General features: G+C 45.7%; 3 protein-coding genes across 12 annotated transcripts in view; 2 read left to right on the top strand and 1 right to left on the bottom strand.

Moving 5' to 3' along the window:
* The window catches only part of CPSF3 (cleavage and polyadenylation specific factor 3), a 49359-nt gene extending 46701 nt beyond the window's left edge, over window positions 1-2658 (top strand). For all 4 annotated transcript variants that reach the window (XM_003826943.6, XM_055108261.2, XM_055108262.2 and 1 more), the window contains 2 exons: window positions 888-984; window positions 2473-2658. In XM_003826943.6, coding sequence (XP_003826991.1) covers window positions 888-984; window positions 2473-2574 — 199 coding nt within the window. In that variant the 3' untranslated portion in view covers window positions 2575-2658. The remainder of the gene's footprint in view (window positions 1-887; window positions 985-2472) is intronic.
* A 1318-nt stretch (window positions 2659-3976) lies between these two features.
* On the top strand, window positions 3977-17957 carry IAH1 (isoamyl acetate hydrolyzing esterase 1 (putative)). 3 transcript variants are annotated; one of them, XM_034952588.4, is made up of 6 exons: window positions 3977-4200; window positions 5515-5567; window positions 7768-7884; window positions 10805-10966; window positions 13940-14058; window positions 17640-17957. In XM_034952588.4, exons 4-6 carry the CDS (start codon window positions 10861-10863, stop codon window positions 17820-17822), a joined length of 408 nt encoding a protein of 135 aa, XP_034808479.1. In that variant the 5' UTR covers window positions 3977-4200; window positions 5515-5567; window positions 7768-7884; window positions 10805-10860; the 3' UTR covers window positions 17823-17957. The 3 variants fall into 3 exon arrangements, with proteins under 3 accessions (XP_034808479.1, XP_034808478.1, XP_054964238.1); XM_034952587.3 differs by having other exon boundaries at window positions 7736-7884; XM_055108263.2 differs by lacking the exon at window positions 5515-5567 and having other exon boundaries at window positions 7736-7884.
* A 683-nt stretch (window positions 17958-18640) lies between these two features.
* Window positions 18641-23442, bottom strand: part of ADAM17 (ADAM metallopeptidase domain 17) — a 68137-nt gene continuing 63335 nt past the window's right edge. For all 5 annotated transcript variants that reach the window (XM_003826946.6, XM_008952298.5, XM_055108258.1 and 2 more), the window contains 4 exons: window positions 23132-23210; window positions 22283-22371; window positions 20559-20609; window positions 18641-19973 (listed from right to left, as the gene is read on the bottom strand). In XM_003826946.6, the coding sequence (XP_003826994.1) occupies window positions 19632-19973; window positions 20559-20609; window positions 22283-22371; window positions 23132-23210 (561 nt within the window). In that variant the 3' untranslated portion in view covers window positions 18641-19631. The remainder of the gene's footprint in view (window positions 19974-20558; window positions 20610-22282; window positions 22372-23131; window positions 23211-23442) is intronic.

Below are 23442 nucleotides of genomic sequence, written 5' to 3'. Positions count from 1 at the left end.
CTGCTGTTTCCTAACACCTCTGTACCAATGGGGACGATGTTGAAATTAATGATCAAAACTGTTTCTCTCGATGACAGAGGCAATGTCTTAGTGCCTTCTTTATCCCCAGCTACTAGCACAGAAGGAATCTGCCACACAGAAGATGCTCAATAAATACCAAGTTTAATTAAAGTAGGAGTGCACAGCTAGTGGGCTTGGGAGCCATTTAAACCTAGATACCTGGATTTGAATGCCAGCTCAGCTGTTTACTAGCTGTGAGGCTTTAAGCAAATCACTTAACTTCTGTGTCTTGTTTTCTTCACATGTAAAAGGGGATCCTTACTAAAATTATAGGTTACGATAATGTATATAAACCACCTAGCATGATGCCTGCTGAATAGATCATTCTTGAATAATAGCTGTGTATTTTCCCTGTTTTATAAACTTAATAAGCTGTATCAAGGCAAATAAGAAGCTTGTCTCAAAAGTAAATACAGGCTGGGCATGGTGACTCCTGCCTGTAATCCCAACACTTTGGGAGGCCAAGGCAGGTGGATCACTTGAGGCTAGGAGTTCAAGACCAGCCTGGCCAACATGGTGAAACCCTGACTCTACTAAAAATGCAAAAATTAGCTGGCTGTGGTGGTGCACACCTGTAATCCCAGCTACTAGGGAGGCTGAGGCAGGAGAATCGCTTGAATCCGGGAGGCAGAGGTTGTAGTGAGCCAAGATTGTGCCACTGCACTCCAGCCTGGGCAACAGAGCAAGACTCCATCTCAAAAAAAAAAAAGAAAAAAAGTAAATACAGTATTCTACTTTAGAACTAGGACCTATCTTCAGTTTTATTTTTTCCTCAAGTATATAAAGCTGGGCATTTTCACTAATCCTGCATTTCTGCTTATTTTCAGGGACATATTTGGAGAAGACTGTGTAAGTGTAAAGGATGACTCTATTCTTAGCGTCACAGTGGACGGGAAAACTGCCAACCTTAACTTGGAGACACGGGTATGTAGCTGCTCTTTCCTACGTTTCAAGACATTTGGGAAATAAAGTGAAGGCATAAATAATCTGTGCTCTCACACTCAACAGTCTACTTTTGCATATTGGCATTTGCTTCCAGTGTTTCCAACATTTTTTTCACATTGTTCTTTTTATATTATTATGGTTGAAGTTTTCCGTGTTTTTCCGGGTTACTGCATAGTACAAGGTTCGCGTGTATGCCACTCCATTGCTGTCCTCTTCCATAATACAGCTTACTTCACCTCATCCCTTCTCTAGTTTGGCATCTAGTTGACTCTCCATTTTTTAAAGAAGCCGCTCTTCTGTTTGCACCAGCAAGATCCAAGTGGATTTTCCAAACAGTTCAAAACCAGCCCGGGCAACACAGTTAAACCCCATATCTACTAAAAAATACAAAAAAAATTAGCCGGGAATGGCGGCAGGTGCCTGTAGTCCCAGCTACTCAGGAGGCTGAGGCAGGAGAATTGCTTGAAACAGGGAGGCAGAGGTTGCAGTGAGCCAAGATCACATTACTGCACTCCAGCCTGGATGATAGAGCGAGACTCTGTCTCCAAAAAAAAAAAAAAAAAAAAAAGAACTAGAGGCCAGGCGTGGTGGTTCACGCCTGTAATCCCAACACTTTGGGAGGTCAAGGTGGGTGGATCATCTGAGGTCAAGAGTTTGAGACCAGCCTGGCCAACATGATGAAACCCCATCTCTACTAAAAATACAAAAATTACCCAGGCGTGGTGGTGTGCCTGTAATCCCAGCTACTTGGGAGGCTAAGGCAGGAGAACCCAGGAATCACCTTAACCCAAGAGACAGAGGTTGCAGTGAGCTGAGATCACATCACTGCACTCCAGCCTGGGCGACAGAGCGAGATTCTGTCTCAAAAAAAAAAAAAAAAAAAAAAAAGAAGCAACTGGAAGATTAATAGTGAGTTTCAGTCAAATTCAGTACCAAATGTTGAGTAGGTAGCCACATCCATTCCTTGCCAAGTAATTTGCGTGGCATAGATGAACTTCCCTGGAGTATCATCTACTAGATCAAACTGTGGGCTTTGATGTAAATGTAGTTTACTAGACTTTCCCCAGTCTTTCACCCCAGCCTCAAGTCATCACTAATTAGGACCGTGCTGCTGTCAGGAAGCACTGCACACCCACAAGTGTGTAGGGCGGCCGTTCTGTTTCATGGTAATCAGTCCCACCATGACCTCCGCACACACAGATGATTGTTCTTTTTTTTAGTTTAAGACCCGGTCTCGCAGTGCCGCCCAGGCTGGAGTGCAGTGGTGCAGTCACAGCTCACTGCAGCCTCAACCTTCCCGGCTCAGTGATCCTCCCACCTCAGCCTCTTATCTGGGACCACAGGCACACGCCACCACAGCTGGCTAATTTTTTATGAGATGATGGTTTTTTTAAAGAGTATTCATTTATCTTCTATATAATCATTATAGACTTAATTCTAACAGTCTCGTTTGTGCCTCACTTTCAGACTGTAGAATGTGAAGAGGGAAGTGAAGACGATGAATCCCTCCGAGAAATGGTGGAGCTGGCTGCACAGAGACTGTACGAGGCCCTGACGCCAGTTCACTGAGACTGTGCCTGTATATGAACTTTGAAAAAATACTTGACTCTACTTCTGTTACCTAAAATAAAATGCATTCGTTTCTCTGGGGGAGCCTGTTTACTTTTAATGTCAAATGGCCTTTATTTCAACAGCCTGAATACTGCTAAATCGCTAATTAATTTGTCCATTATTCTAGAACGAACTACTAAATCAACTGCCCATTATTTTAGAATTTATGGATTCTTCTTCCAGGCATGTATGTGCAGCTCCCATTGAAACCATCAAGATCTGCCGATAGCAACCGCTGCTGGTTACCCTCTCCCCTGGGGTAACCAATTTGAGTTAATAATAAGGATTCTAAGTTGCACTTGAATCTTTTCTGTCTTCATCTCCACTGCTGCTGTTCGAGTCCAAGTCTACTCTCCCCTCTGAATTCCTGCAACCACCTCCATCTCCTCCCCTACAGCTGATTCCTGGAACAGACCTGGCCTCAAGCCTCTGCTGCTTGAAGGCCTTAATGAAGTCCTTGTGATAAAGATGAAGTCCAGCATCTTTGCTTGCTCTAGCAGGGGCTCTCAATCTGGGCTACCCGTGGGAATCACGTGGGGTGCATCACAAGTGCACCTGTGCCCAAGTCCTGCCACCAGGAGGTGAGTTAGTCGGGCTGGAATGAGGGCCCTAGGTTGGATCTTAGTTGTAAAGCTCCCCCAGGTGATCCAAGCGAGCTTGGGACCAGCAACCTAAAGAAGGCCATGCTCTAAGCCCATCGCCCCGCCCCAGGGAGCGGGGTCGGCCTCTGCGCCGGCTCCCCTGGCCCGTCTGTTACTCATCTACAGCTCCGTGATTTCAAGGCATCCTTCCCACCCGTTTTTAGCTCGGCTGCCGAACTTCATTGCACAGTTGAGGTAAGAACGTTGCATTACAACCACGTTTTAACAGGTGAATCCCTTGGAAGTTAGTCAGTGCTCCGTGTCCGCGGGGTTCTGCATCTGCGCATCCACCCAACGGCGGGAAAAAGAAAAGCGGCCGGCTGCGCGCGCACTGAACGTGCAGCTGCTTCCCCTTGTCATTCGCAGAACCACGAGGTACTGCCAGGGTTTCCGCAGTGCCTGCGTCCTCTTGGGTGTTACAGGCCCTCCAGAGTGACGCTCGGCGCAGGAGGCCGCGCGGGCATCCCACGACCTCTTCCAGGGGGGCCTGGAGCAGCCCTCCGCCCCACCGAGGGCCAGCTGTGCTTCCCGCCGCGCGTCCTGAGGTCACACTCCTGCCCTTTGCCGAACGCACCTGCGCCCGCGGAGCGCGGGGTGGGCTTAGAAGGGCCCCCAACCGCTTTTCTTCCGGGAACCACGCAGCGGGACGCGGGCTCCGGACTCCCTGGGGGCAGCCTTGCTGTGGGTGAACAAGCGCGGAGGCCGAGCTTCTTGCAAACGGACTCCAAGGGGCAACGACCTTCGCGCGTCACTAAAGTGACTGCGTGGGTGCCCACGAGCCCGGCTCCCGCAACCCACGGGCGGCCACTGCGCAGGCGCCTCTCGTGGCTGGCGGCCCCGCCCCGCCCCGACTGGCTGCTCCATGGCGCTGTGCGAGGCCGCGGGCTGCGGGAGCGCCCTGCTCTGGCCTCGCTTGTTGCTCTTCGGGGACTCCATCACCCAGGTACGGCCGCCCCGACGCTCGGCCTCCCGTCCCGGCCTCCCTGCGGGGTCGCTGCCGAGCAGGCCGAGGCTCTTCGGCGCCCGAGACGGCTGGGCCGCAGACCTGGCCACGCCCGTGGCGACACCGGAGGAGTGGCGGGTCCCCCAGTGGCTGCGCCTTCCGGGCCCGCGGCGTCCCGGAGGTCACGACGGCGTCCGCGAGAGCCCGGGCTCCAGGCACAGACGCGAGGGGACCCGGCCGCGCTGCCCGCCCCGCGCCGCCTCCCACCCGGGTCGAGATGCGCGGTCTTCCCCTCAGCGCCCTCCTGGGCAGCGGCCTTTCCCCTCCGGGTCCGGGTTAGCGGCTGCGGGCGACCGCGCGCTGTGTCCCAGGAGGCCCCGCGGCCAGCTCCGGGCAGAGGCGCCAGGAGCTCTCTCGCCCCATTCCCTGCGGGCACAGGTGGGGCCGTTAGGGGTTGACCTTGGAAGTAAAACGCCTTCAGGAATTAGGTAGAAAAGGACCATCCGTTCATCCAAGATCATCTCACCTCCCATGAAGGGAACGGCCTTCTAAATGCAGGTTCTTACTTCGGGGAGGGAGTGGCAATTCCATTCCTGTGTGTGTCCTCTTCTCAGACAGGACTTGCTTCACCAGGCTTTTGTGTAGACGCCAGTGACTGGTAACATTATGTTTAGGCATATGGGGCAGTCAGGGCTCGCCGAATTCCATGGGAATGTGTATGAAAAAGTGTTCACCCTCAGCTCGGTAACCAGCAAAGCAGTGAGGCGGCGTGGCCTTCATTTCCTCACTGACCTTTGACTTTATTTCCTGAACTTAGATTTCTGTTTAGCTTTTTTTTCTTTTTTTGAGACGGAGTCTCGCTCTGTCGCCCAAGCTGGAGTGCAGTAGCGCGATCTCGGCTCACTGCAAGCTCCGCCTCCCGGATTCAAGCGTTTCTCCTGCCTCAGCCTCCCGAGTAGCTGGGATTATAGACGTGCGCCACCACACCGGGCTAATTTTTGTAATTTTAGTAGAGACGGGGTTTCGCCATGTTGACCAGGCTGGTCTCGAACTCGAGACCTCATGTGATCCGCCCGCCTCGGCCTCCCAAAGTGCTGGGAATACAGGCTGTTTAGCTTTTGATAGAGAAAAATCCCCCTCTGCTAAAGTGCTGCCAGGTGTACTTACCTGTAATCCCCAAAATGACCTCCTGGAGTGAAGCAATCAAAGCCAAAAAGGGAGCGCCGCGAAAACAGAAGTTGCCAATCAGAACTGCCCTTGCTGAGATGCCCGGTTACAGTCATTAGTAGTAATAATGGGCTTTTCTTCCTCCAGTTTTCCTTCCAGCAGGGTGGATGGGGAGCATCGCTGGCTGACAGGCTGGTCAGGTGAGAATGGTTTCCGATACTTGAGTTCTTATGGATGGAAAATGTCTTAGGGATCCGTCTTATGGATGAAGGATAGTTCTGAACAGAACATTTCTCCTTTATTAATTTTGCTTGCCTCCCCTAATCAGTATATAGGAGAAGGAACAGAAAACATTTACTCTTCACTCAGTCTGACCAATTAGATATTTTAGGGTTGAGCGCTGATGGCTGGGTAGACTCAGACAAATCAAGGAAATGGCCAAGGCCTCTTCCCTAGTCAGGGGCAGACAGATCCAAGTCCAGCTGCTATGACTGCAGAACTTGCAGTTTCACTGCTACACCACACTGGTAGGAAGCTACTTTGCCTTTTTTTGAAGTGCTGCCATGACTTAAGACTCACCTTGTCACAATTCTACCGCACTTTGTTTTGGTTTTTGTTTTGCGACAGGGTCTCTTGTTAGGCGCGTCCACGTGAAGAGACCACCAGACAGGCTTTGTGTGAGCAACAAGGCTGTTTATTCACTTGGGTGCAAGTGGGCTGAGTCTGAAAAGAGCAAAGGGAGATGGGTAGGGCAGTACTATAGGATTTGGGTAGGTAGTGGAAAATTACAGTTAAAGGTGGTTATCTATTGTTAGCAGGGGAAGGGGGTCACAAGGTGCTCTGTGGGGAGCTCCTGAGACTCATTGTCCAGGGGAGGAATGCCACAAGGTCGATCGATTAGTTAGGGTGGGGCAGGAACAAATCACAATGGTGGAATGTCATCAGTTAAGGCAGGAACTGGCTGTTTCACTCCTTTTGTGGTTCTTCAGTTGCTCCAGGCCACCTGGATGTATACGTGCAGGTAACGGGTTATGACGGCTTAGCTTGGGCTCAGAGGCCTGACAACTCTGTCACACAGGCTTGAGTGCAGCAGTGTGATCAGGGCTCACTGCAGCCTCCACCTCTGGGGCTGAAGGCATCATCACCTCAGCCTCCTGAGTAGCTGGGACCGACAGGCACTCGCTACCACACCCAGCCCAGCACTTCATTAAAGTATTGTGATTTCACTCTGTAAAATGGCTAGTCGCATTTTATAATCATTACACACACAAACAATCTCTTAGAAATAAGGCTGAGTTTCGGTGGTGGTTCTGCAGTTTATAAATGCCACCTGAGAACTTTGAGCAGTGTCAGAAAGTGTCCCCTTGTGCTGCTTTTGAGCCACTGCCTGACGCTGTGGCCTGCAGTTCTCCGCGGGTGCCCCAGCTTCTCTGCTTGGTTATGCGTGTATAGGAATGTGAATACAGCAAAATGAACCATATTGATTTACTAATCTTAAGTTGAACCCCAGGCGTCATTTTAAGAAAACTTTATGGACAACTTTAAATATCTACAGAAGCAAAGAGTGAAATGAGCCCATCCATCCCTCCTATGGATTATTCTGAAGCAAATCCCAAATCATATCATTTTACCAAGACTAAGAAAAAAGAGTCCCTCTTATGTGACTGGTATTCTCTGAGGGGTTTCAAACCTACTGCCTGATGCGAATCCTTAACTGGGATTCTCCTCACTTTACATGTGAGGAAGGAGCACAGCGTGCCCAGGGTCACGCCTAGTCACACAGGGAGCCGAGAAACAATCCAGGCAACCCGGCTTTTTTTTTTTTCCCCCATTACACCTACAGTACTGTGAATCCAACTGTTTTTAAGAAGGAAACAAAAAGTATTAACCGGTTTAAGTTGAAACACAACAAATGTATTTACTAAAACTATTTAATCAAAACCAGAAATCTCAAATATTCTATAAACTATTTAAATATAAACCAAACTAAACTATTTAAGTTCCAGGATATTAGTGACTTTTTACCTGAGATACTTGCTCAGATGATCTATCTGTTGTGAACTCCATTTTAAAAGCACCCCACTATACCATGCTTGAAGTCAGGTAGTCTGTAGACTTCATCACAGCCCCTTTATATATAATTACTTCTCTCACGGAGGAGTATGGTATATTTACCTGTATCTTTGAATGGCTTAAGATTAGCATGCTTCAGCTATGTTCTTGCTCCTATCAAAGTGAAACCTGGGGGTGGCTCAGAGACACGTGACGGGTTTAGAATCCCAGAGATCACACCCTCACTAAAGGCCGGTTACTGGGACCATAAACACTTCTTGCCCACAATTCATCTTTTTAAAATTTTTTGTTTCAGAAAATGTGATGTTCTGAATCGTGGATTTTCAGGTTACAATACCAGATGGGCCAAAATTATCCTTCCAAGATTAATCAGGAAAGGAAACAGTTTGGACATCCCAGTAGCAGTTACAATTTTCTTTGGGGCCAATGACAGTGCACTAAAAGGTAAAAGCATTTTTGATGTTCTTCTAGCTCACTTTTAATCATTTTTATGTTACAGCAAACTTGCATTTAATATGCTTTTTTCAACTGTTTACTTTCTCCCAATAGATACAGTTTTGCCAAACTTATGTTGAGTTTATATGTATTCCTGGCTTTAACACTGGTGGATTTTATTCTCGACTCCGTTTCTACATACCTCGGTTGCTGGCAGTCCTAATCTTGCAAACACTTAAATATTTTCTAGAGTCTGTTAGTGCTATGCTAAGTTTGTAATGTGTTCTCTTTAGTTGATGCATTTGGCAGCAGAAAGCTTAAGGATACCTTGTGGCTTGCATCACACTGATGGCAGCTGGTGGCGTGTCTTAGGGAGGGATATCTCAGGGCAGCAGCCACCCTGACCTCAGTTAGGCTTGAATCCCGGGCAATGGTGAACGTGGGTTTGGAAAAGGAGATGGTCTCTCCTTGACTGCTGAAGAATTGCTGCTGTGACTAGAGGAAAGCTAGCCATGTAAGAGGCCTTTCTTCCCCTTCTACTCTTGAAAAAAGCCTTCTGCGTGCTATCAACGAGAAAAATCAGCCTTTGTTTTGGGAAGTTAGGTAGTCACCTTCCAGAGATTTCTTTTGTTACCCTACTTGTGTCGCAGAAGTGCTGTGGTCTGCTATTCACGGGCACACCGTGGGAGACCTCTGAGTTGAGGCTGGACATGAAGGAACACCAACTGCAGTAAGAGGAATTCTTGCTCTCTAGGAGAAAGATTACGTAGATGACAGGTATCGGTGCAGACTGCACGCTAACCATTATATTTGGGAAGAAATTAATCTTCACTTTCTATCTTGTACCAAAAACCATAAGAAAACTCAAAACAGAATTTTTTTAAAAGATAAATTTTTATCAAATTTAGCATAAGGAAAAAACACACTTCCTAAGTATAAGAGCAGTGGAGGAAGCCACAGAGGAAAAACAGGTTTATGAAATAAAATAGGCTACGAAAAAACCGCAGAAGAAAATGATGTGTTAAGGAAAATATCTGCAAAATGTGGCAGACAAGAGAGTAATGTCTTTAGTGTAGAAATCAATAAGAAAAATACCAACTCCAATAGAAAATGTAGGCAAAGGACAGGAATAGATAAAAGGCGAAATTTAACAGCAAATACATATTTGAAAATGTGTGAAAACTTATCAAAAAATGACAATTAAAACAAGGTATTTTGATTTTTTGACTCAGAAAAGCAATATGAAGCAGTAATACTTACAGCTGACAGGCATGAAATAAGATTGGAACTCTTACATTCCTGGTGAGAGAATAGCTTGTGATCCTCTGGAAAGCTGTGTGGCAATATGCGCCAAGGGACTGCCCACGTGTAGAAATTCAACCTAAGGAAATATTCAGATATGTAGCCAGATGTGTGTGCAGAGATTTCTGTGTATTGCTTTTTTTTTTTTTTTTTTTTTTTTTTTTTTTTTTTTTTTGACAGTTTCACACTCTTGCCTAGGCTGGAATGAAGTGATACGGTCTCGGCTCACTGTAACCTCCACCTCCCAGGTTCAAATGATTCTCCTGCTTCAGCCTCCCGAGTAGCTGGGATTATAGGCGCTCGCCACCACGCCTGGCTAATTTTTGTATTTTTAGTAGAGACAGGGTTTCCCCATGTTGGTCAGGCTGGTCTTGAACTCCTGACCTCAGGTGATCCACCTGCCTCGGCCTCCCAAAGTGCTAGGATTTCAGGCATGAGCAACCGTACCTGGCCGTGTATTGCTATTTATATATAACAGTAGATTACAAGCTGTACAGTACGGAAACATCATGTGGTCACCCTACAACTAAATTTCATTTTTTTGCGAACTATTTATGGACACAGAAAAGCTCATAATACGTTATGTGAGCCAGGCGTGGTGGCTCATGCCTGTAATCCCAACACTGGAGGCCAGGCCAGGAGTTTGAGACCAGCCTGGGCAACAGAGTGAGACTGTCTCAATAACAACAAAGTTTGCCTAGTGTGGTGTTGCGTGCCTGTAGTCCCAGTACTTAGGAAGCTGAGGTGGGAGGGTCGCTTGGCCCCAGGAGTTCAAGGTTACAGTGAGCTGTGATCACACTACACTCCAGCCTAGGTGATGGAGCGAGAACCTGTCTCTAAAACAATTTGTAGAGAAAAGCAAAATATGAAGTCTTCAGTGTGAATATTATCTACAGTGCAAACTCATTTTTTTAAGTGTATGTATCTTCATGAAAAGACTGGAAAGATATACATCCAAATGCCAACAGTGGTTTTCTGGGTGGTAGGAACATTGGTGACTTTTTTCCTTTATGCTGTACTTACATGTGGTTAGCAAATGGTAAACAATGGCTCTTGTAATACTTCAGTGAGAGCCTATCTAGAAAATACTTCTTTGCAATAATAGTAGTAGTATTCGTGGGTGCCATTTGTTTAGACTGAGTGCTTGCTTTGTGAAGGCACCCTGCTCTCAGTGCTGTAAACTCTTAGCTGTTTTGATTTTCAGTCCTAGGAGGGAGACCTTATTATCTTCATTTTCTCAATGAGGTACAGAAAGTCGAAGTATTTATCCGCGGTTCTGTGGCGAGGAGTGACAAAGCCAGGATTTGAACCTGGGCCGTCTCACCCAACAGGCTGGGCTCTTTAATTTCTTTACAGATTCAACCTAATTGATGTAATAACCATCTGGATACTAGTGACGAAAAGACAAGAGTACTTACGGTGCCCCTAGTTAGAGCCTTTGAAGTCTTGTTTTATGAAGAACTATACATTTTAATTCATAAGGAGAAAACCTTCTCTTTGTGTCCTTGGTGTTAAACAATCCCCCCCGTGACATCATGAATAACAGGCATTTGCAGAAGTGTGTTCACCTGAATTGTCACGTATAATAAATATGCATCTGGTGAGCACTCATGTTTCTCTTGAGCAGATGAGAATCCCAAGCAGCACATTCCCCTGGAGGAGTACGCTGCGAACCTGAAGAGCATGGTGCAGTACCTGAAGTCCGTGGACATCCCTGAGAATCGAGTCATTCTCATCACGCCGACCCCACTTTGTGAAACAGCCTGGGAAGAACAGTGCATCATACAAGGTAAACAAACCACAGCCAATCTCAGCAAATCTGGATAGGAATGCTGAGGGAGGAACTCTGATAGGACAGTGGTTTCCTGCCTGGGGCTTCTGTTTCTTAGGGGCTCAGTATGTCCATTTCAGTCTGTTTTCAATCCAAAATTATTAAAGTATAGCTTCCATTATGTTATACCTGAGACCTTTTTTGACCTAGAAAAGGGATTCTGGCTTTGGACAGTCAGGAGGGAACCGCGGGCCTGGCATCTGCTGACCTTTACAGTTGCCAGACTCCAGGGTGCACATGAAGGCCACTGAGATCTGTGCAGAGCTGTGGTGCTCGGCCTGGGGGCGCTGATGCTGATGTGCCTTGACTTGGAAGTCCACAGCTGGGGCTTTTACTGGCCCACAGAAGCTGGGGGTAGGAATGATCGGATAGGAGTCGCCAGCACTCCATATACTTGGGTTTCACATCCCTCAAGTGCTGTGTTTTCGATCCACCTTTGACTGAAAAACCTCTGCACATAAGTGGACCTTCACGGTTCAAACCTGTGTTGTTCAAGGGTCAGCTGTATGTTAATGTTGAAAATGTGCATTATGGAAGTTCTCTTTTTTTTTTTTTGGAGACAGAGTCTGGCTCTGTCAGCCAGGCTGGAGTGCAGTGGCATGATCTCGGCTCACTGCAGCCTTTGCCTCCTGGGCTCAAGCAATTCTGCCTCGGCCTCCTGAGTAGCTGGGATTATGGGTGTGCACCACCACGCCCGGCTAATTTTTGCATTTTTAGTAGAGACGGGTTTCACCATGTTGGCCAGGCTGGTCTCGAACTCCTGACCTCAGGTAATCTGCCCGACTCAGCCTCCCAAAGTGCTGGGATTACAGGCGTGAGCCACCGTTCCTGGACTGGAAGTTTTCTAAGCTGCCCAGAACTCAACATTCTAGGACAAATGACTGGCTTTGCAACACAGAACAGCTATTTCTCAAAGTGTGGTCTGACTCTGAGTTAACTGGGATTTTTAGGTAGATTTCTGGACCCATTTTCAGCACTCCAGATGTTTCTTACACACACCACAGCACACATACCACAACTTCATGGAAGGCTGTTATTGTCCCTACTTTACCAGTGGAGAAATGGAGTCTTAGAGAGGCTAAGTAACCGGCCCAAGATCACACAGCCAGCAACAGAACCAGGAATCAAATCCAGCAAGTGTGACTTCACAGCTCAAGTCCTTACTGTTATATGAGTTTACTGTTGAGTGGGGTTGTAGCTATGTCCCTTGCTCTCAAAGGGCCTGTCATCCTTAGAGAAGGATCCAATGCGTTCTCAAGTCACAAACAGCATATGCCAAGGGGTGCCACACACCGGAGGCACAGACAAACGGGGAGAAACCCCAGCCTGCGGGACATGGTGACAGTAGGTTCTGGGCATCACATCAGGGCAGAGGGGCCCTATTGCTGTGCATGAGACACCAGAGTGTTCTGCAGGGGAGGGGAGGTGTTTAAGGCCCACAAAGCTCCCTTGGAGACAACTTCAGAGCCCCAGCTTGCTTCTGGGCCTGCAGCCCTAACTGCTTTGGGGGGCAGTGTCATCTTGGCTTTAACAAAAGGGGAAGAATGTTACATAGCATGGTCCACAGAAGCTGTTTAGACTTCTTTTTGTCTACTGTTTCCCAGGAAAATAATATATATGAAATTCTGAATGTTTAATTTCATTTCCCCTTTCTAGCCTTGAATGTAGCCCAATGCAGACTTTTTAAAAGGTCAGTGATGGCCAAAGCAGGTAGAGGAGGGGTCACATCTCAATAACTGGTCCCCTAGAAATTCAGCAGGTTATTTTTTGAGACGGTCTTGCTGTGTCACCCAGGCTGTAGGGCAGTGGATTGCTCATAGCTCACTGCAGCCTCCACCTCTGGGCTCAGGTGATCTTCTTGCCTCAGCCTCCCAAGTAGCTGGAACCACAGGCATGTGCAACCATGCTCAGCTAATTTTTTAAATTTTTTTGTAGGGATGGGGTAGCTAGTTATAATCTAGGTGAATTTTATAAACAATTGATCCCAAGTATGAATCAAAGCTGGTGAATAGTTTCTTCTCTGTGATGTAGAGCCTGGGCCAGCATAGGTCCTCCTGTGGCCCGCATCCAGTTGCCCACATCCTCATGCTTTCTCTTTAATACCATTCTGTAGTCCGCCTCTCGCCAGCCCTCACTGTCCTGTTTGCAGCCTCCTGAGCCTTCTCCCCTAGCCCCAGCCCCACCTTCCAAACCAACCTAGCACAATCCCCAGATACTGCACTCCAGCCTTCCCTGGTGCAGCTCCCTGGGAGGATGAGGCAGCCTGCACTTGTGTTAGATACACTCAATCGTTCTGTGCTAGCTGCTTTGCTGGTGTTTAGTCTCTTAATCCTGCCAATATTCCTGCAACTAGGTAGGCACTGTCATCATAAGAATGCAGAAAGCTTCAGGGCGGTTAAGCTGTTCAGGCACACAGCTATTTAGTGAAAATTGTAGGCATCAAAACGAAGGTCTCTTTGTCTAAAGCCGACAAATGATTTTGCTGTGTTGCGGTGCAGCTGTTACATGTAAGAAGCCAGCGGTGTCAGCGCAGCGTTCAGCTTCCATGGCCTGGCATTTCTTACCAGTGCAGCCCTTACCAGCCCCCAGCCCAGCTCCTGCAGCCGGCACTCTCCAAGCAGCCCAGCCCTCCTGGGCCTTTCCTGCCTCTCTGCCTCTGTTCAAGGTGTCCTCTAGAACATCCTCCCTGGCGCCTCAGAAGACTCCGGTTACCACTGAAGGCTCCTTCTTCCCACTGCACCTTGTCCTCTGCTGGGTAGAGCAGCACACCAGTAACCTGCAAGGCTCATCAGCATATACCCTAAACCCCGGGGCTGGCCCAAGTGGGGTCAATATTTAATGGCATTTCGAAACTGTCTAGATGAGTGGAGCAGAACTTACACAAGGGCCAGCACTTGGGTTTACCGACTGCCATCTCTATTTCTTCAATAGGTTGCAAACTAAATCGCCTGAACTCTGTTGTTGGTGAATATGCCAATGCGTGTTTACAAGTGGCCCAAGACTGTGGGACTGACGTACTTGACCTGTGGACCCTGATGCAGGACAGCCAGGTACGGTGGCTTGCTCGGTCCTCTCGGGGTAAATAGGATCACACAGAAGTAAACCAGGTGTGTGTGCAGCAGCTTTCCCTAGAAAGGCCCTGCTTAGCTAAGACAGTCATCCCTTTAGCCAATGAAAACAAACAGGCTTGGGGGAGGGGAGGAATGGAGGTTCCAGGATGGCTCACAAGCCCAGCAGCTTAATTCAGCCAGGCTCCTTGGCTAGGAGTTAGTGCGCAGTGACATCAATGAGCAACACATGGCTCATATTTATGAACGTCCAGGCCAAGTTCTTCTTTCATACAGAGAACGGCAGAAAGCTAAAACTTGTTAATAGGTAAAACAATGAATTTAAATACAGTATTGGCTAATAAAACTGTTTGAGATATGTAGTTCTAATTAAGTTACTTTGTTTTAAAGCCTGAAAGCACAAATATAAAAGGTAAAAAGCAGGTCCCATAGAATGGTGCACTGACTCAGGAGACAGCTGGTTTCTTATGCAGTCACACATACACTTAGGGAGGACCTGGCAGTCCACTCCTGGGTTATCTGCCCTAGAGAAATGAAAACTATGTTCACACAGAACCTGGGTGTAACTGTTGACAGCAGCATTATTCCTACCTGCTGGAAACACGCCAGTGTCCTTCTGTGATGAATAGGGAAACTGGTGTGTCCGTGGAATGGGATACTACTCGGCAATAAAGAGGAGGAACTGACAAGCGCAGCAACGTGGGTGACTCTCGAGGTGCTTCACTGAGGGAAGGAAGCTGGTCTCTGAAGGTTACTTACTACATGAGTCCATCTGTTTTGGTGTCTCAAAAAGGCAAGACTTGGGCTGGGTGTGGTGGCTCACACCTGTAATCCCATCACTTTGGGAGGCCAAGGCAGGTGGATCACCTGAGTTCAGGAGTTCAAGACCAGCCTGGCCAACATGGCGAAACCCTATCTCTACTAAAAATACAAAAATTAGCTGGGCATGGTGGAGCGCGCCTGTAATCCCAGTTACCCAGGAGGCTGAGGTGTGAGAATCGCTTGAACCCGGGAGGCAGAGGTCACACCACTGCACTCTGGTCTGGAGGATACAGGGAGACTGTCTCACCCTCCCCAGCCCACCCCCCAAAAAAAGGCAAGACTGCAGTAACAACAGGTCCGTGGTGGCCAGAGGTTAGGGCAAGGAAAGGTATGGCTAAATTCAGGTTCCACACAGATACTGGTGAAGAGGGGCAGACAGGCACTGGTCTTTTTTAATTTTTCTGTGACCTTGTGCTACTCTTCTGTAAAGAGCTTGTTCAGTAGGGCACATTAAAGGCTATTTCATTGCTATGCTGGGATCCAGAGAGAAAGCTTGGACGGGACTGATGATATTTGAAGTACTCAAGGGAAGGAAGGATCCAGTGTGCGGGAAGCTCTTTGGACAAACGGGAAGACTCACAGCCTCACCGGTTTCCTCTATTCCTAGCTGTTAGGTTTAGGCTACTTGGACAAAGCAACATAGAAAACAGCCAAGAAACTAACCCAAGTGCCAACTTTTTCCTCTCCCCTAAATATTAATCCATACCAATCGTTCCAATGACCTACACATTTATTATCCATCTGTAATAGGGAAAATGGTCACCAGTGGGAAAGTCATACTACCACGTGGATGCCGAGTCACCAGTCACCTTTGGAGGCCCTGAGAGCCTAAGCAGATCTGGACCCTAGGCCTCTAGTCTTCCTCTGAAACCCTGAGTGTACTGGAACCTTCAGAATTCCCAGATCAGGAGGGGCCTTGGTAGCTTGAGTGCCAAAAGGGTCAACATCTAGAGTTCTGTTGTCTAGGAAAGGAAACTGCAAACTATTGGGCTAGTTTTGCTCACATGTCTTTTTCAATTTAATACAAAACTGAGAGGGTCGTCCTTAGAGATCATCTCATCTCAAACTGCCTAGATGAGAAAACCAAGGCCGAGGAAGAAGTGCTACTATTATATGATAGCATCTAAATTTCTGGTCTATTAAAAGTCACATAAGGCCGGGCGCGGTGGCTCATGCCTATCATCCCAACACTTCGGGAGGCTGAGGCAGGTGGATCACCTGAGGTCAGGAGTTCGAGACCAGCCTGGCCAACATGGTGAAACCCCATCTCTACTTAAAAATACAAAAATTAGCCAGGCGTGGTGGCAGTCACCTGTAATCCCAGCTACTTGGGAGGCTGAGGCAGGAGAATCACCTGAACCCGGGAGGCAGAGGTTGAATTAGGCCGAGACTGTGCCATTGTTCTCTAGCCTGGGCAACAAGAGTGAGACTCCAGCTCAAAAAAAAAAAAAAAAAAAAAAGTCACATAAGCTAGTTGGCCACCCAGATTCTAACAGAGCTCTTGGCTAGTGAGATTCTTCCCCAAGAAAGAAATGGCTGTATGGGTAAAATTCTTATAGTTCAGGGCCTGGTATGGCTGCTCATGCCTGTGATCCCAATACTTTGTGAGGCCGAGGTGGGAGTATTGCTTGAGCCTAGGAGTTCAAAACCAGCCTGGGCAACATAATGAGAGACCCATCTCTACAAAAAGCACAAAAATTAGCCAGGTAGCCAGGTATGGTGGCACGTGCCTGTAGTCCCAGCTGCTCAGGGGGCTGAGGTTAGAAAGATCGCTTGAGCCCAGGAGGTTGAGGCTGCAGTGAGCCATGATCATGTTACTGCACTCCAGCCTGGGCAGCAAAGCAAGACCCTGTCTCCAAAAATATGTGTATCTATCTTTTTAAATATATACTCTTGAGTTCAGGGCAGTGGGAGGGAGACTGGACTCCTGTGTCCCAGCAATTACTGTTCTAGGTTAGATGGTAGAAGTTCTTTCTACCTAAAAACCTGCCTAGAGTCAAAAACAATATTGACTCATGGGGCCCCTGAACACTCCTAATACCAAATTTTTCATTTTTGCTGATTATGTTAATAGGCCATATTTACCTGTTAAGGTTCTTTCAAATAACCTGAGAATCATGTCATATGATTCAGAAGACCTGGAATGAGGTCCCAGCTCACTTAATGGTGACTGACTTTCATGAAACTCAATTCTATAATATGGAGACAGCACTACAGCACTAGTCAGGGTTCTCTGTGTGTTCAAACACCTACGTAAATAGCACATCAGTGCTACTGTAGTCCAAGACACATTGTAGGTCAGATGCCTACAATTAAAGGGGCTGGTGATATTTCTGTCGCAGGGCCACAAATGAGAGAATGGTACACACTGGCATTTAGAAAAGTTATACCCTCCCTCCCCGGCCTTTTTGTGTGTGTGTGTGTGCGCGTGTGTGCGCGCGCGCGCTGTGGGGGGAGACAATCTATCACCCAGGCTGGAACTCAGTGGTGCAATGATACCTCACTGTAGCCTCCAACTCCTGGGCTTAAGTGATCCTTCCATCTTCACCTCCCAAGTAGGTGGGAATACAGGTGTTTGCCACCACACCCAGCTAATTTTTGTATTTTTAAAATTTTTTGTAGAGACAGGGTCTCAAACTCCTGTCTTCCAGTAATCCTCGGCCCCAAAGTGTTGGAATGACAGGGGTGAGCTACCACACGTGGCCAGTTACCCACCTTTAACCGATTTCTCTCCCTTCTAGGACTTCTCATCTTATTTATCAGATGGACTACATTTGTCTCCAAAGGGGAATGAATTTTTGTTCTCGCATCTCTGGCCTTTGATAGAGAAAAAGGTCTCTTCTCTACCTTTGCTGCTTCCTTACTGGCGGGATGTAGCAGAAGCAAAACCTGAATTAAGTCTGCTGGGAGATGGAGACCATTAGCCAATCATAGGAGACCCAAATCTGCTTGTTATCTACAGAACTCAAAGTTGTCAATATGTAGAGGTACGCTTTTTTCCTCAGGCTTAAACCTTTGCCACTGATATTAATAATAAAAGTATTAGATTTTTCAGGGAAGTTTTATACTTAGGTCCATTGTGTTTCGACAGTATTTATTAATGCAGATATCAGTGCTACAGCTATAAAATATACCCTGAGCAGCTTGTTAATTCTATAAATGACAAAGACTATTTTTTTAAAAAGTCACAATTTTATAAAAATGGTTTTTCTTACATTCTTTTGAGAACTGTTTCACTCATACATACACCCACACACCCCACTCAACCTTGTATCAAATTCCAAAAGTGTAACTAAAGTATAAGAATATCATGACTAGTTAAAAGATAGCAAATACCATAAGGTACAAGTTCAAGTATTAGTATAACAAGTATCTGAGTAACAAATGTCCTTGGAAATGGGGGGGTAGGAGGAGATATGATTAGTCACAGGTTTGGTTAACTGCCCTCAAAGTTTACAAGTTAAAATGTTTTGGCTGGTGAGCACATTTCAGTTCTTAGGGGAAAAAAAGCTTTTAATGGCAATTTATAGAAATCAGAATCCAGGCTAATGATTTTTATCCTTCACACAGTAAATGCAGCCCATCCAGAATCCTGGAGCAATAAAGTAAGAAGTAATTCAAATATCTGCTTGTGGGTCAATAAAAAGGGTTTCTGAAGTATCAATTCTTGTGGGGACAGCCCCCAACCCTAAGGGCAGGTAGTATTCTATCTCCTGGCTGGCTCATCACATTCAAAACAACCTGTTAAGAAATATCTCACCCTCTTATTCAATAGTGTTTGAAAACAGGCAATCTTTGTATTTTAAATATTCTAGGTTTGTAGATAGTGAATTTTTTTTTTTTTTTTTTTTTTGAGGCAGAGTCTCACTCTGTCACCCAGGCTGGAGTGTAGTGGCGCAGCCTCAGCCTCTCCAAGTGCTGGGATTACAGGCATGAGCCACCACTCCCAGCCAATAGTGAATTTTCTAAGAGCATGTATCCCTATCAGTAACAGGGATACATGAAGATACTTATAAAATACAGAAAAACTGCCCGGCAAATCAGGGCCCTAGCGTTGGTAGATTCCATAAATTCAACTGGCTACCATGTATAGCCCTCACTGTAAGGTAGGTGGTTAGGTTTCTAGAGAGCATTCGTCTTAGAATTATGAAGAGCCATATTAACCCAAATGATTTCTAAATTTAGATATATATTTTCCCTGCTACATAAAAACTCTGGGTAATAACTAGAAATAGACCCACAATTTAGAGACAATGTATAACTAGATTTATCTCCTTTGTTTTTAGTTGGAGGCAAAAAAAAAAAAAAACTATTCCAGTTGTCATCACAAATAAATGCCAAATGCCTCATATTCAGCGGTTCATTACAGTGTATAAAAAAAAAGACTGATCATTTCCCTAGTCAGTGCTGTTATCAATATAAAAGATTAATTTACAAAAACGTAAATATTCATAACCCAATCCAGCTGTATTTTCTGCTTTTGCACCACAGGTCAAAAGATATTTAAAAAACTAAAACCTGAAAGCCTCAAAATAAGCTAGATTCACCTTCACCTTACCTTTTCAAAAGGAGAAGGGCCAAACCACACAAGAACTGTTTACCTGCAGGAAGTTCAAACACATGACCAGCATCTGCTAAGTCACTTCCCAGTCTTCACAAAATATAAGCTGTGACTGTAGGTCAAATCTATAAAAATATTTTGCACACTTAAGTCAGAAGAGCTGAGAACTAAACTAGCACTCTGTTTCTTTGCTGTCAACACGATTCTGACGCTGCAGTTTAAAGGAGGCAGCCTTTTCACTTCTGGTGACCGGATGGTCCGTGAGATCCTCAAATGACTTGGCGGCTGTGCTGCTATTTGGGAAGGGGTCCTTCTCAAACCCATCCTCGTCCATATGTGAGTCTGTGCTGGGGTCTTCCTGGATGGTGTCCATTCTCTGGTGGTCCAGTTTCGGAGCTGCTGGCGCCGAAGGGATCACAGGGGCAGGCTGCAGGCGGCCTGGAGTCTGGGGCGCAGGAAAGGGTTTGATAATGCGAACCGATGCAGAATCCATGCTGCTCAGCATTTCGACGTTCTGCAAAGAGATGGGTTCAATTGATAGGAATAAAAGATGAATCGGAGGTCCTCACAGCTCCACCCTTACCCATCAAACAGCCCCTTATTCTGTTGGCACTGTGATGCTAAGAAAAAAGTGCTAGGTGAGGCTCACTCAACCTAAGAAGTGACTAAAAAATATTAGGTTGGTGCAAAAGTAATTAATGCCATTACTTTTAATGGCAAAAACAGTAATTACTAGCTTTCAAGCATCCTGAAAACTTACCATTTGAAGACCCAAAAGAGGATTCAAACCTCTCAAGGTAAGAAAGATCCCAAGAGAGAAATTGAACTCAAAATATTAACTCAGTGTTGAATGGCTAAATCACTCCTTATGGCTTGGGAAGGGGACAGCACAGCTCTTTAAATCTCCATCCATGCAACTAATCGAAGTTCACCATCACTGCTGTCAGAAGGGTAAACATTCCAACCTAGACCCTTCCTGCTGCAACATGACCTTCCATCAGCCAGTGAAAGCTCTTGCTGGGTCAGGTGAAGGTCTTTGCCTAACTAACAGGGCCTCAGACCAGGCGAAGATTATGTTTCTTTCTTATGGTATACTTACACTGGGGTGAAACAGAGACAGAGATTCATACTGTTTATCCAATTTCTTATCCTAGAAAGAAACAGCAAGAAGGTCATTCCCTACAAATACAATTCAGTTAGTGAGTACTATTTCATCACAGGCTATTCCTAACACTAACTGAAGAACTTAGAACCTGAGTTGTAGAAAGTGATAGCAGGCTCAACAGATGACAATCCATTTCTCACCCAAGCTTTAGTTATGCCACCAGTCTAGAAGTGTTTGCTTTGCACTCAAAGGAAATACATTTTGGCGTTAAGTACAGAAAGAGGCAAGGTTTAAGTGCTATGTTTTCTGAGAAATTTATCCCTCTGTGGGCAGGGGAATAATAAAGGCATCTTCCTGTGCATGAAATGACAAATGTCCCAGATGCTGGGTACACCAGGACCGCACTGACTGGAAGGGCAACTGGTAGGAAGACCAGGTGGCTGGGCCTGCAGCTGGAGGAACTGGGCCTCAATCCCTACATCCTACTTCTGCAGAAGGCTAACCACATGGCCATCTGCTGCCCCGTCCCTGCCTGTGGCTGAAGCATAATAGGTGACAGAGGGCAAGGACCAAGAATCCAGGACTAGGCTTCCTATCTGGGTGCCATCAATGCATTCTATGACCAGAAACAAGCCATGGCCCTCCCTCCTATCAGAGGCTTTGCTCTGAAATCAAGGGTCGTGCCTTGTCCACATGTGTAACTTCCCTGTAAACAAAATAGGTTCCATCCTCCAATAGAAGCAATCGTGATGGATGGCACTGTCATCCAGAGACATCTGTCAAAGCTTCAAGCACGTCACCTTCAGCTTTCTTCAGCAGAAGTGCTCCCTAGAGATCTTCCTATACCCATCATGCTCACCACCCTGAGGAAGAGCTGCTCTGTGAGATGGCCCCTAGGCAGGAGAAGCCAGCAGGAAAGGAAAGGAAGGAGGCAGTAGGAAAAACTCCTTTGTCATCAGAGTTGTGCTGGAATTTTTAAATGCTCATAGGAAGGCCACTATGAAAGAGTTTGGGAAAACAAGTCTGGAAGCCTGGGTGTGACTTTCTCATCTCTACAGCAGACAAATCCCCATTCCCCACAGATGCAAGTGAATGGATTCGTAAGAACATTTATGAAAAAGGGCCTCAAATTTATAAAGGACCAGGAGTTCCTTAGTCAAAGCCCAATTCAACTTGTAGCTGTTACTGATTCTGAATGAGAACAGAAAAGACTGCTTACTCTTATTTTTTGGGGAAGATGTAAATACTCTATATAGACAGCTGGGCCCCAGTCCCTACATCCTATTTGTGCAGAAGGCTGAAGACATAGCCATCTGCTGCCAATAATCTACATGATATATGGGGAACATCTGAAATGCCGATGTTTGATATTTGCTCTATTGCAACAAAGTCAGCCTGAAAATGCTCTTAAATAAGGGCTTTACTCATCAAAGGACCTGGACAAATCCAGTTAAACAGTCTCCTATGCTTAAAAGTATAAAATTCCTAAGAAATTTATATATTAAAACACCAACACACAAAAATAGTATTTTTTTTAAAAGACCATTAGTTAAGCTTTCTACAAGACATGTTCCCCTAGGAATAACAACAAAAAAAGCTATTGGAAATATCAGGCCAAACTTTGCTAAGAACAAGTTTTACCTTTTCCAGAGATTACATGGTTGGAGTTGATCAAAATTTAAATAAAACATTTAATTACTTAAAAGTTGATGACTTACCACACAATGGACAAGAATGCTGAAAGGAATCCAAAATATCAAGGAGAAAACCAGGACAGACCCAACGATGTTGTCTGCTAAAAACTTTCCTGTGAACAATTCCAAACAGTGAATGTCTTGACCAAGTACTTCACAAATCTAAAGTGAAATGCTCTTAGGATATTACCATTGTGTCAAATGCCAGAGCTGCTGGCTAGACATACTACCGAGAGCAGAATGTCTGTGCTGCCTGTATTACACCACACCGTCTCTCCATACCAAGTGCTTTTAAAGAAACAGCCCTCATATACTGGCTGACAGGAAGAGATTGCAGAATATTCAACATGTTACCTGGAGTAGCTGTGTCAACAGATTAATATGGAATGCTACTACTAGTAAATGCTTAAGAAGACAAAGTTTTTGTTACCTGGATATTATTTTTGTGATTAAATTATGGACTCGTGACAACATGATATACCCTGCTTCTGCAAAATATGAGGCTCACTTTTACATCAAGCAGGATTCAGTATATAGCATTCAGTCAAATAAACACTCTTACATCAATCAGGATTCAGTCTATAGCATTAAACTATGCTTATGCTAATCACATGGATATTTTTGGGTAAAGAAGGAAGCCAGTATTTTGACTTTATTTCCCTTGTCAGAAAATCTGTGCATCCAAGCTCCACGGGGACAGACTATCTATGAGTTCATTTTATTCTAGCCAACAAAGTTGTTTCATAACTAAAGCTGTGAATAGTTCCACCTTCTACTGCAGAATTAGAGCACATCACTCTGAAAGCACACTTTTCTAATGTCATCACAGAAATCGACTCAGCTCTCAGTAAGTAATCTGGGGAAATCACCTACCAAAAGTATTGATGCTCAGCTGGTCAATGAAATCCCAAAATCGTTCAATTACATCCTGTACTCGTTTCTCACATTTGCCCTATGAAGAAAAAACATACATACAGCATCATTCCCAAACACAATGTATTCAGAAGCAATGTAGCTTTATAAAAATAACTGACATGTAAAGGGCTTCATTAAAATCAAACGTTTTCCCATCTTTGACACAAGGCAATAACTTCCGCGTAATGAGTACCCAAGAAAGTAGGACATCTGTCATTAACACTTTCATAATTACTCCATTTTTACAAGTGATTTAGAATTACCAGGAG

Source organism: Pan paniscus, chromosome 12 (genome assembly GCF_029289425.2).
Source record: "Pan paniscus chromosome 12, NHGRI_mPanPan1-v2.0_pri, whole genome shotgun sequence".
NCBI classification, from domain to species: Eukaryota; Metazoa; Chordata; class Mammalia; order Primates; family Hominidae; genus Pan; species Pan paniscus.
Note: the sequence above shows the minus strand (reverse complement) of the source record. Positions and strands in the feature narration are given on the sequence as shown.

What these genes read in the sequence shown, in the direction of transcription:
- IAH1 (XM_034952587.3), top strand. Translation starts at nt 4,120, where the DNA reads ATGGCGCTGTGCGAGGCCGCGGGCTGCGGGAGCGCCCTGCTCTGGCCT. An exon ending in CTGGCTGACAGGCTGGTCAG is followed by an intron (nt 5,568 to 7,735) that starts GTGAGAATGGTT and finishes TTTTTGTTTCAG; the next exon opens with AAAATGTGATGTTCTGAATC. An exon ending in CCCTGATGCAGGACAGCCAG is followed by an intron (nt 14,059 to 17,639) that starts GTACGGTGGCTT and finishes TCTCCCTTCTAG; the next exon opens with GACTTCTCATCTTATTTATC.